At 35.8% G+C, this 12,453-nt stretch overlaps 1 protein-coding gene across 3 annotated transcripts in view; it reads right to left on the reverse strand.

Moving 5' to 3' along the window:
- SF3B1 (splicing factor 3b subunit 1) overlaps positions 1-12,453 on the reverse strand; it is a 58,810-nt gene that overhangs the window by 3,861 nt on the left and 42,496 nt on the right. For 2 of the 3 annotated variants that reach the window (XM_020901773.2, XM_020901775.2), the window contains 16 exons: positions 10,890-11,127; positions 9,437-9,649; positions 9,063-9,184; positions 7,439-7,636; positions 7,237-7,338; positions 5,881-6,060; positions 5,150-5,236; positions 4,757-5,027; positions 4,323-4,468; positions 4,073-4,219; positions 3,804-3,929; positions 2,815-3,036; positions 2,351-2,533; positions 2,154-2,265; positions 577-697; positions 149-280 (listed from right to left, as the gene is read on the reverse strand). In XM_020901773.2, coding sequence (XP_020757432.1) covers positions 149-280; positions 577-697; positions 2,154-2,265; positions 2,351-2,533; positions 2,815-3,036; positions 3,804-3,929; positions 4,073-4,219; positions 4,323-4,468; positions 4,757-5,027; positions 5,150-5,236; positions 5,881-6,060; positions 7,237-7,338; positions 7,439-7,636; positions 9,063-9,184; positions 9,437-9,649; positions 10,890-11,127 — 2,600 coding nt within the window. Of the gene's footprint in view, positions 1-148; positions 281-576; positions 698-1,090; positions 1,161-2,153; positions 2,266-2,350; positions 2,534-2,814; positions 3,037-3,803; positions 3,930-4,072; positions 4,220-4,322; positions 4,469-4,756; positions 5,028-5,149; positions 5,237-5,880; positions 6,061-7,236; positions 7,339-7,438; positions 7,637-9,062; positions 9,185-9,436; positions 9,650-10,889; positions 11,128-12,453 lie in introns of those variants that run through there. The other variant, XM_070458496.1, reaches the window with a different exon arrangement.

A 12,453-nucleotide genomic window follows, 5' to 3' on the forward strand; every position in this document is an offset into this window, starting at 1 on the left:
CATTTCAAAAACTGAAGGTCAGTAGTTAAAGTCTATTTTAAACTGCATTACTCACACCTTACCTTAAAAGAGCTTACAGAAACATCTTTTAACACTAAATCAGTCTACTATAAAGTAAAAAAAAAACACAGATGTAAGTAATACTCACCCAATGGCCTTTGCAATATAACCAAATGTGTTGACTGTGGCTCTACGAATAGCTTTTTTGTGTGCTTTTAAGAGCTCTAAAAGCTCAAAGCAAATCCTCATCCATTCTCTTGCAGACACATATTCAGCTCCCCTAGTTTTAAAAATAAAAGTTAATTTGTTTGTGACAGTAAGTTTTAAAAGGTAAATTTACAAATTTTCTCAAAACATGATTATCAACTCATTTTAAGCCTTATGTAAGTTATTACTGTTCAGAAGAGATGGATTATTTTTAAATAAAAGCAAAATTTAAAAATACACTGCTACTCCCTCATTATCAAACTGAAATTTCACTGAAAATATTAGCCTGACTATATTAGCAAATTTGCAAAGTGAGTAAAAATGTGAAAACCAATACTACTTATAAAAATATTTAGGTAATCTGCTTACCTATCAGCAATACGCCCAACAAGATCAATACAATTCTCCTGTACTTTTTCATGCCTATTCTTTAAGATGGGGGTGAGTCTAGGCAGCAGATCTTTAATTGGTGGGGTCATCTTATGCATACCTATTTAACAAAAGTCAACACACTATCAATTAACATGTAAACTGCAAGCTTTGCTCATTTTATCTTTTACTTAACAATGTAATATATGTGACCAGGCATAAATACAAACTTACAGCTGCCTATGTAAAGAAAAAGTCCCGGATTCTGACCAAACGCAGAATTTTTAACTTTTCATTAACAACTTCTGATTATGTATAAAAATGGAAGAAATTAGTGAAGTGATTTAAAGAATGATGGATACTCAACAACAAAAAAATTCCATTTAGTTCTGAAATGTATTTGTACACTGACATTTAAATATGGGGACAGCTTATGTTCCGGCCATACACAACAATATAAGCCAGAGGGAGACATGTAAATTAAAGCAAAATTTTCCAGAAAGGGCCCCCTTACCCTTTAACTGCAAAACAAACAGATCTCCAGTCTCCCTGCAATGCAGGGCATACTTGGATGGTATTTACACCTATGAAGAGAGAAAAAAGGAGGCAGCTGGCAGGGGCTCTTGTTCTAACTAGAATTGCTTGCTCTGATTCTCTCTCCATTGCTTTTCCCATGTTTCTCTGACCAACAATATGGTTTATAATTCCCTGCAAACCAGAGCCCCACAAGTGGCCAAGTAACTGATTTTTAGCAAATATCTCCAAATATAGAGGACAGGGCTGAACTGCAATTTATATGTAAATGCAATGGTTCAAAGACCTCCTATATTGCATAAAAACCATTTACTAAAATGAGAAAAATAGTGGCTTATTTCAACCTCCTGATAGGTTATTTCTGCCCCTCTAAACTCTGCATAAGTCTGCAATAGTTCTATTCAATTACAATGAAACATAAAACACAAGACCATATTTATTGCTCCATCATAAGACCTTCAAAGAATAAAAGCTTTATTCTCCACACCCAAAAGAATTTACTTGTTTTAACTTTGGGTAAAAAGCTGAAAGGGTAGTTTAAAAGAATTGGATTTAAATAATGAGATTATTTGATCGATTCACTTTTCTCCCTGGTTATCATTCCTTGAACTTAATGGCAAGCAGGAAAACCTGCCATAACCATTTTATTCAAGTTGAGTAAATATACCATATTTAGTCTTAAAATTTCAGAGTTCTCTCCACCCACCATTGCCCTCCTATATATATATTCCAGGTGAGACACTGTATTTTTAGGGCCCTCTTACCCCATGACTTCATAGTTTTTGGGTTGTGACTATTCGCTCCTCTCTTGCAGGTCCTAAAACTTGCCCTCTTTTCTCTTTTAAAGTAAAATATAAATAGGTTTTGGGAGATAAGACTCTTGTGACATCCCAACTTAACTATATTTTTTAGCAGTTAAAAAATTGTATCAGATATCATCACTCAACTCCTAAATGGGATTCTGTATTTTACTTTCAAAAAATCCAAAGAAGTTTTAAAAAGTGAAAAACAAAAAATTCTTCCATAACCAACGAATACCATACCTATTACATTTACAATGGCCTTCAGTGCTCCAAGAATGCTGCCCAAGACTTCAGGGTACTCTTCACCCAAATACTCATACAAAACAACACCCAAATGTCCCATCAATTTTTCCTGTTTTAAAAAAAAAAATGATGAAATGTTACTGTTTATCCTATTTCTTTTGGTGAATAATTAAGAATCTGATATAAAGGTTTACCTCTTGACAAGTCTTCATGACAACAGCTGTTCGAGAGATCAAGTCAGCTGCCTGCTGCCTAACTTTTGCTGATTTGTTATTTAAACGCCACAAAACTGTACCACAGATCTGAGGCAAGTAAGGTTTGACTCGTTTGCCGAGAGCATTGACCACTGTACCAAAGCCGTTCAACATTACCGAGTCCTTATAAAGTAAAATTAAAAAAAAAAAAGCCAAGTTAAATTTAAAAACTATATTCAATGTGAACAAGAATTCAGTTTGTGACAAAACAGTTAAAATATACTAATATTCAGCTTCCAAAAATCTATTCTAAAACTGTGATATAGAAGCACATTTCTTTGTCGTTAACTGCATAAACATGGGCATTTAAAATTTTTAATTACTCCTTAGTGATATTTGCTTGAAACTACTTTTTACAAATATGAGAGTCAATGGCAACTTGCCATAATAATTATTATCATTACCTCTGTAGTCTGTTCTTGGAAAGCATAAAGAATGCCATCAATCAGTTGTTCTTCAAGTTTATGATCAATATCTGCTGCTCCCAAGTTGCCCATAATTTTCTCAATTGTCTCCATCACCATTTTTCTGTACTGTTCAGCTTCATCTTTTAGATCATCCACAATCCTGGATATAATTTCTGCTGCACCTACTTTGTTTGCCAACTCCACAGTAGTATCAACTAACTAAAAAAGAGGGAAAAATTAATTTACTGCTTTTCCAAGGAAATACAGAGACATCATGAAAATGGAATATTCTAAAGATACTATTTAGCTAGTCAATGTGCTGAAAACAGCTGGCTCCTACTGTTAAAGCTTTAAGATGGGACTTCCCTGGTGGTACAGTGGGTAAGAATCTGCCTGCCAATGCAGAGGGCATGGCCAGGGAAGATCCCACATGCCCACACCAACTAAGCCTGTGCACATAATTATTGAGCCCACACTTTGGAGTCCATGTGCTGCAACTACTGAAGCCCAAGAACCCATGAGCCAGAGCTCCACAACAAGAGAAGCCACCACAATGAGAAGCCCATGCCCCGCAACAAAAAGGAGCCCCCTGCTCACTACAACTAGAGAAAGTCCAAGAGCAGCAACAAAGATCCAGCACAACCAAAGACATTTTGTTTAAATAATAAAACTTGAAGAAAAAGGTGGCCAAAAAAATTAAGTATGAGTCTATGTCAAGGGGATTAAGGTTAAGATTATATTCATGCTTCATTTAAGCCTGATTAAGTAGTTCATTTACTAGATAAAAATGTCAATTCATAGTTGGCTATTTATTCTAGAATGCAAACTCAAAATGAAAATTGACTTGCTGACTAAAATCCATCCTCTTTCAAAATCAAGCAAACAATCTATGAGATCCTCAAGGCAAAGTATGATTTATGTAATATGTAATCAAACTAATGGATTAAAGAATTTCTGAAAATATTTTTTTTACAATAAAAACTTACCTGTCGGTAATTTCTTCTATCCAAAGCCATTCTATGTTGCCAAAAGTGTTTAAAAAAGGGAGGAAGGATCTCTGTTTTAATGTAGTTTGCTTCTACACCATCTGTTCCACAACACTGCTTTACCACCTAAAATGTTCAAAAAAATAATAATAGCAGCAGCAAACACAGTCCTGGTCTAAAATATATTTTTTAATGATATAGAATTCTCTTTCAACAATGAAACACATCCAATTTAGATTAATAAATATGGAACAATCTGGAACAAGTACCTTTAGCACAATTTTCTTCATTTCTTCATCAGGAGACTGGAATTCTCGAATAAGAATTAACATCACTTCTCTAGTATAGTAGTTGGCATATTCTGCATCCATGAGAGGAATAAGATACCCAATAGCCTTTAAGAAAGCGGCAAGACCCTATTTTAAAATAAAAAATATATATATACTTAGTAAATTAGATTTAGGTCACTTGAACTTCAATGGGTAGAAATAAAAAACACAACCAAACTGGTGAATTTACCTTTCCTCTGTGTTGGCGGATACCCTTCCATAGAGGCTTTAACACAGAATCAAAAGATTCGATACCATAAGGGGTTGCTGCTTCAGCCAAGGCAGCAATGGCCAAAGCACTAATGGTCCGAACTTTCTGCTGCTCATCCACAAGACCTATAGAAAGCCAAACACAGGTTTCAACTAAGCAACACTGCCTAATTTTAACTCAGATAGTACTACTGAGATCCCAGCAATACATCTAACCATTTAGTCAAACTGTAGAATCTGTTCACACTGGACAAAGGCAAAAACCAGTATGAACTACAGCCTATTACACCAGCTAATATTACAAATCATAAACTATATGGTGTTTATGTAGGTCACCTTCCACTTCTCTCTTCAAAAATCAGTAGCCCAAATTTCAGGAAACCTGTCTGAAAACAAAGTTATCATTCAACTTACCATGTTCAATGATTTCAACTAAACTTCTGAGATGTGGCAAGATGGCACAGCCCATGAGAATAGCTATCTGCTGTACAATCTTTATACCAGTGTGTCTCGCTTGCCAGGACTTCTTGCTTTTGCATACAGCTTTTAAGAAAGGCAATAATGAAGGAATGCCCAGAGCAGAGGCTACAACAGCAAAAGCTCGAGCTGTTGTGTTACGGACATACTCGTCCATGTTATCTATATCAGGTCTCATGGTAGAGATCATAGTAGCCAGTCCAGCAGCCTGAAAGTTCAAGAAAAAAATGATAATAATGAGTTGATAACATTAACCTTCAATCATTTTGTTCTAAAATTGAATAACCCTATCAACAAATATAAAACTTTCTTTTCCAGAAACATAAATACCTTTGCCAAATTAGAAATAATCTCTCTGCCTTCCACTCGAGCGTAGTAATCTTCATCAATCAACAATGGTTCAATGACCACTAGGATCTGAAAAAGAGGAGGAGCTACATTTTCACACCAGTTACTGATGCAATGCTCATGTAACAGAGTACATATAAAGAAAATTTTAATTTCCAGGACTGTGTTAATTAAGGGACAAATTAAGATTTTTAATCACACAACTTTAAACCCAACATAAAAATCAGTATTTGGGAGAAATGGTAATACAAAAAATTATTAAATACAACATACACACATACCCCTATCTGCATTTTACAATTTTAAGCCATAATTACCATCAGCAAAAAGATGGTTCTTAGTACTAAATGGCTAATGATACAGAAACATACATTTTCACATCCTACTATCAATAAAAGCAAATTAAAAATGAGTACTATGAACCCATTATATAGGATGGCCAAAAGTAACATCTATTTATACATGTATTTGTATATGTACCTACATGCAAAGAAAAAGGTCTGAGGGCATGTAAATGAAACAATGGTTAACTGAGCATTCTTTAAAAGGAGCTGAAGTTTCCCTTTTTTATTGTAAATGTATAGCATCAGTTGTTACTTTTAAGAATTTTCACATTTCACATATATATCTATTGATAAGTTGGTAAAAAAAATTATGAATTCTTTTTATATCAAAATATATCAAGTCATTAGAAACACAACTGGAGAACAAACCTTGTGTACATATGGTCGAACCAAGTCATCAAGTTTGTATAATATTCTATCAATAACTTTCACAAGTAAATGACGCTCTTGATCCTCAAGTGTAGGTGACATCAGCAGAGGAAGAATCTGATTAAACAAAGGACCAGCTCCAAATTCACGAGCTTTATCAGTAATCTGACGCAATGCAGCCTGGAAGAAAGAGTAAAAGGTAGGTTTCTTGATTATAAGCATTTTGAATGGGAGCAAAATAATTACTCCATGGTTTTCTGTAACTGAATATTTTAGTGTAAACTTCACAGATATTTTACGTACAGAAGTATGTGTTCATTCCCATCAAAATTACTCTGAAGTTTGAACTCCTGTGATAAAGGCTTAATCAATGTTTTCAGATAATTCTAACAGGGTAACTGAATGCTAGAGAAGGTGTAGAGAAAAGGGAACCTTCCTACACTACTGGTGGGCATGTAAGCTGGTGTAGCCATTGTGAAAACAGTATGGAGGTTCCTCAGAAAATTAAAAATAGAATTATCATATGATCCAGCATCCCACTCCTGGGCATATATCCAGACAAAACTCTAACTCAAAAAGATACATACACCACCTATGTGCACAGCAGCTCTGGTCACACTAGCCAGGCTGTGGAAACCACCCGAATGCTCACTGAGAGATAAATGGATAGATATGATACATGTGTACAACAGAACACTACTCATCCATAACAAGAACAAAACAATGTCATCTGCAACAACACGGGGGCAACTGAGGATTATTACTGAAGTAAGTCAGAAAGAGAAAGACAAATACCATACAATATCACTTTAAGGTGGAATCTAAAATACAACACAAACAAACCTATCAACAAAACAGACACAACAGACTTGTGGCTAGGGGGCGGGTGGGATGGACTGAGATTCTGGGGTTGGCAGAATGCAAACCATTACATTTAGGATGGATAGAAAACAAGGTCCTAGTGTATAGCACAGGGAACTGTACTCAATATACTCTGTGATAAACCGTAATGGAAAAGAACATTAAAAAAGAACATATATAGGAATATAGCTGAGTCACTTTGCTGTGCAGCAGAGATTAGCACAAAACTGTAAATCAACTATACCGTCACTAAAAAAAAAAATGAAAAAATATAAGAAAAAAAGGGTAATTTAATAGGAAGAGTCACAAGAGTATAAGGTAAAACTCCTGAAGTTCTCCTAAAGGACCAACCATTTTCAAACCACATATGATACTAAGTTCCCACATAATTCTACTAATTTTCTTATCTTCAGCATGTTTTAAAGGCTTAAGAGGATAAAATGGAGAATCTCTAAGATTATAATGAACATGAAGATTTAACAAACTGGTACTTACCTTTCTCATAGGAGGTGTTCCATTCTTAATTTTTAAAAGCAACTTCATTATTTTTCTCTCTTTTTGCTCTTCTGGACTAAGAGTTGATTCATCGACATCAACCTAACAGTAAAAAGTAAAAAATTTAAAGGTTAGTGGAGATATGATGACTTGTAACTGCTAAATAAAAAGTTAGTATTTTATATCTGTTATTATCACTTACCAAAAGTTTGTCAAAGTATTGAATATCATCAGGTTTTAAAAACGGAAGATTTCCAGATGGTTGGTCATTAACATTTTTCATAGTTCTATCTTCCGTTTGCATGTGGAAACCTGTCATACCACCCAAAGGTGTTGGAGTTGCTGTCAGCTTTCGAGCTGGAGTTCGAATAGGAACATACCCAGCTGGAGGAGGAAGTACCTAATACAATTAAAAGACAGTTTAGGACTTTCTTAGCTTTATATAGTAAATGATAACAAAAACGAGTAATATGTGCACATAAGAAGCTTTTTGCTTAGACGTAAGAGTTAACATCAATTAACATAAATCTCATTTTTCTATTTTAATTGTATGTTTAAAATATATGGCAAGTATTACTCTTTCTCGTCAAATTTAAATTTAGATTAAGTGTATTAAAAGTGTGGGAAATGATGAGATACATGAGGCAGGCTTACAAAATTCTGATCACTTTCAAACATTAGTCTATATAAACATATTGGTGAACCAGTATCATATAAATGCAAATAAGCTCGCAAAGTGCACAGAATGCATAAAAGATATTAATAAAAAATTTAAAATTAATTCATGGAAATCTCTGCGCTACAAAAGCAAATCTCTTTTAAGACTGTACAAAAATGAGTAATTGCCTAAAAATCCAAAATGTCGAGCAAAGCCCTATAAACACACACCATTTGACTAAAATTAAAAAATTCACTCAATATTCACAAAGGAGGATTTTCCCCTTCTACTTATGAAGAAATCAATGAATGAAATCGAGACACACTCAGGCAGTCAACAGTAGGCTGGAGAGTGACTATACCCATAGTATCACATGGAGACTTGTGGTGATTTAGTCGCTAAGTCGTGTCCGACTCTTTGTGACCCCATGGACTGTACTGCATGCACCAGGTTCCTCTGTCCATGGGATTTTCCAGGCAAGAACACTGGAGTGGGTTGCCATTTCCTTCTCCAGGGGACCTTCCCCACCCAAGATTACAAAAAGTTATGAAGAAGTTAATTCATGCATACTTAAAAACAAATACTCTAGTACAAACCTAGTGAGGAGGGAGGGGAAAACACATAAAACTGTTAAAAAGGAATAGACATTGGCAGAAAAGGCCCAGTAAAACCATCAAATTACTTAGGTTCCAGCCCTGATTATAACACATCAGCTATTATGACCACGTTTAGACCATCAAAAGGTCCTTGAGTCAAAGGTACCTACAAAATTTTATACTTCAAGTTGCTATGGTAAAGCAAAAACATTCTTTGTGTTCACTGGCAATCCATGAACTAAATACACAGGATCTTGTGAGACATCAAGTAAAATAACCATGATCTAATGTGGAAATGAAACACACCTGGAAATATCTAAAGAATGAAACAAAGTAGTATATTTGGGCAAGACCAATGCAAACTTGACCAGTTAATATTTTCAAAGAATATTTAAAACAAAAACCAGGCAATTCCCTGATGGTCCAATGGTTAGGACTTGTCACTTTCACTGCTGGGGCCAAGGATCAATCCTCGGCCCCAGAATGATTGGGAATTGATATCCTGTAAGCCTCATGGAGCACCCCTCCCCACCAAATCCACATTCTAAAAACCAGATTCATGTTGTTATTACCTTATATCCTTCTGGGAACATAGCATCTAATTCTTCATCAGACAATGGGCGATTTCTCTCATCAATTTCGCGCTCCCACCGCCAAGCCTGAAGCTGCTCAGGAGTCATACTCATTATGTGACCTACCAAAAAAGCAAGTATCTGTAATAATCTATATAGCGCAAGATTTTTATCATTACATAGGTCCTTGGGATTGGATATTTAAGACAGTTAAGATCAATTCTGACATTCATTTTTATATTATAAACTCAGACTTCCTTTTATGTCCTGTTACTCTTGCTAAAAATAGGCATTAATAACACACAGAAAACCACAAACAAAAAGTTAAAAATACTAACAGGAAAAAAAATTATTTCCAATGATAAAGTTTCTACCTGGAGTAGGGGTGGCCATGTTCATGGCTGGCGTGCCAATTGGTGTCTTTCCAGGGGTCAGAACAGGAGTACTTCCACCCATCTGACTAGCTGGTGTTTCATCCCAACGTGACTTTCTTTTACTGGCTCCGGGAGTTGGTGTTTCACCAATGGAATCTCCACCTCGATCTGTTCGAGGAGTCTCAGCCCATCCACTTCCATGCCCAGGAGTATCTTTAAAGAAAAAGAGTGAATAAGCCTAAAATTTTAACCACTGTCAAAAAATGACTATTTATTCTCAAAGAGTTAACAAACTCAAACTGATGAAGTTCAGAAACAAGAAAAGGAAACAGGAGCAAATAATTTTTTTAATCACTCACAATACCACAACCCAGAAATAGCCACTTTGTGTATCTTGAGCCATTTTTCATTTTTCCAGAGTGAGGTTACTCTGAATGTGCAATTTTATACTGCTTCTCTTCTGTTTTTGCGGGAGGAGGAGAAGGGGGTGTGTGGTTTGTGGAATCTCAGGTCCCTAACTAAGGATTGAACCCAGGCCCCCGGGCAGGGAAAGCACTGAGTCCTAATCACCGGACTACAGAGAATTTCCTTCATTATGTGTTAAAGTACTCTGCCCTATCATTAAACATTCTTTATGAATTTTTAATATAGCAGATGTACTATTAAATCTTAACTTTCAAAAACTATTCTCACAGCTTCAGATAATTCATACAAACAACGAGATTTAGGCAAATTTACACAAACAAAAAGTAGATGAGAGGTTATCAGACGCTGGGATGAGAAAGAATGGCGAGTTATTGCTTAATGGGTTCAGTTTTTATTTGCAATGAGAAAGTTCTAGAAATCATAGTGATAATGGCTGCACAACACATCAATGTACTTAATGCTACTAAATCGTACCCTTAAAATGAGTAAAATAGCAAACCTGACATTATGTACAATAATGATATTACATGACAATAATTGATGTTATTATACTACAATATAGTATAGGTTATAGCCTATAAACTTCATGTTCTCCTAATCTTCTTCCTGGGAAGCCCTGATGGCTCAGGCTCAGCAGTAAAGAATCCACCTGCAATGCAGGAGACGCAGGTTCGATCCCTGGTTCAGGAAGATCCCCTGCAGGTGACAACCCACTCCAGTGTTCTTGTCTGGGAAATCCCATGGACAGAGGAGCCTGGCAGGGCTACAGTCCATGGAGTCACAAAAGAGTGGGACATGATTTAGCGACTAAGCAACAAGAAATGTTCCTCCTAAAATAAATCTTAAACCTCTTTAAGAAGGGAAAAGATTTACACATATAATCTGCTCAGTTCTTAACCTGTCCCGAAAACATCTGGTTATTTATCTGTCTATCCAGGACTAGAAGAACTGAGTTTTACCCATAGACATACCACTCATCAAATCAGCATTTTTACCCAAACACGTGCCAAGATTCCACTAGAAGTACCTCTTTCTGTTTTGGGGGTCTCATCCCATCTGTTTTTACGAGCACTGGAAGTTGCACCTCCATGGCCTGGTGTTGCATGGCCTGGTGTATCGCCTCGTCCAGGAGTAGCAGCTCCCGCAGGTGTGTGACTAGGGGTAGGATCCCATATTTTTGAGCCTGGGGTTGCTCCAGGAGTTTCGCTTCCCTTTGCACGACCTGGTGTTTCATCCCATCTTAAGGAAGGGGTATGTCCAGGGGTCTTAACAGAGTAAAACATTTTTATTTCAGACATCCACTAGAAAACTTAAAAAAAAAAATGAAATGTTTCAATTCATGATTAAGAGAGTAGATTATCCTTCTGCCTAAAAGATACCTACTTTCTAAGCATACATGTTTATGACTAAAAACAATTTAAAGATTTAATTTAAAGCACTGAAAAAAGCCCTAGCTTAAAAAAAAACAACATATTTTGGGTAATAATCTTGTTATGCCACTGATGGCTCTGTAACTTTGAGAAAACATTAAAGTGTCTCTGTTGAGATCTCAAAAACTTTCAGTTCTAATGATATACACCTCTCAAATCTGGGGCTTAGAAACGTAAGCACCAAATTTCCCACTAAGAATATTTTTGTATTTTTGTTCAATTTTATGTGTTTAATTATTTTAAATATGTTTTGAATCACTTGGGTAATTGCAACTTGATACTGCCACATAATTTCAAATCCTTGAAATGAGGTTATATTTATAATCATGTTTGTATTACTCTCAAGATTAATGAAAACAAAAAAATTAGAAGCTGACTTAATCAAAAGTTCCATGGTAGTTCAAATAAAGACAAACAGTGAGTGATATACGGCATCAGACAGTGTGATAGCAAAATAACCTGCACAATGCAGACAATATCATATCAAAAATGGCAGGTCATCAGTGGAAACAAAATTTGTATTTAAATAATTCTGTAAGTTTTGTAGTATATTTTTACATATTTCTTTTAAAGTTGGATGCTCCACCCAAGAGTTCTATTTAGCTTTATGTTTGCAAATAAGAATCAGTTGTTTTTTTTCTTTCAAAAGATTCTATATATTAATCGGGGTTGAGAAATTCTTAATTAGGTGAGTAAATCATATAAGCAGTTGGACCATAAAGAAGGCTAAATGCCGAAGAATTAATGCTTTCAAATTGCGGTGCTGGAGAAGACTCTTGAGAGTCCCTTAGACTGCAAGGAGATCAAACCAGTTAATCCTAAAGGAAATCAACCCTGAATATTCATTGGAAGGACTGATGCTGAAGCTCTAATCCTTTGGGAACCCGATGTCAAGAACTGACTCACTGGAAAAGACCCTGATGCTGGCTGGGAAAGACGGAGGGGAGGAGAAGGGGGCAACAGATGATGAGATGGTTAGATGACATCACCACCTCAATGGACATGAATCTGAGCAAACTTCAGGAGATAGCAAAGGACAGGGAAGCCTGGAGAGCTGAAGTCCACGGGGTCGCGAAGGGTCGGGCTCAACTTAGTGACTGAACAACACTGAACTGTAACAAGGCACATAAACTGTTAAAAAAAAATCTTTCTGGCAACTGC

The sequence above is a fragment of the Odocoileus virginianus genome, chromosome 30 (genome assembly GCF_023699985.2).
Source record: "Odocoileus virginianus isolate 20LAN1187 ecotype Illinois chromosome 30, Ovbor_1.2, whole genome shotgun sequence".
NCBI lineage: Eukaryota > Metazoa > Chordata > Mammalia > Artiodactyla > Cervidae > Odocoileus > Odocoileus virginianus.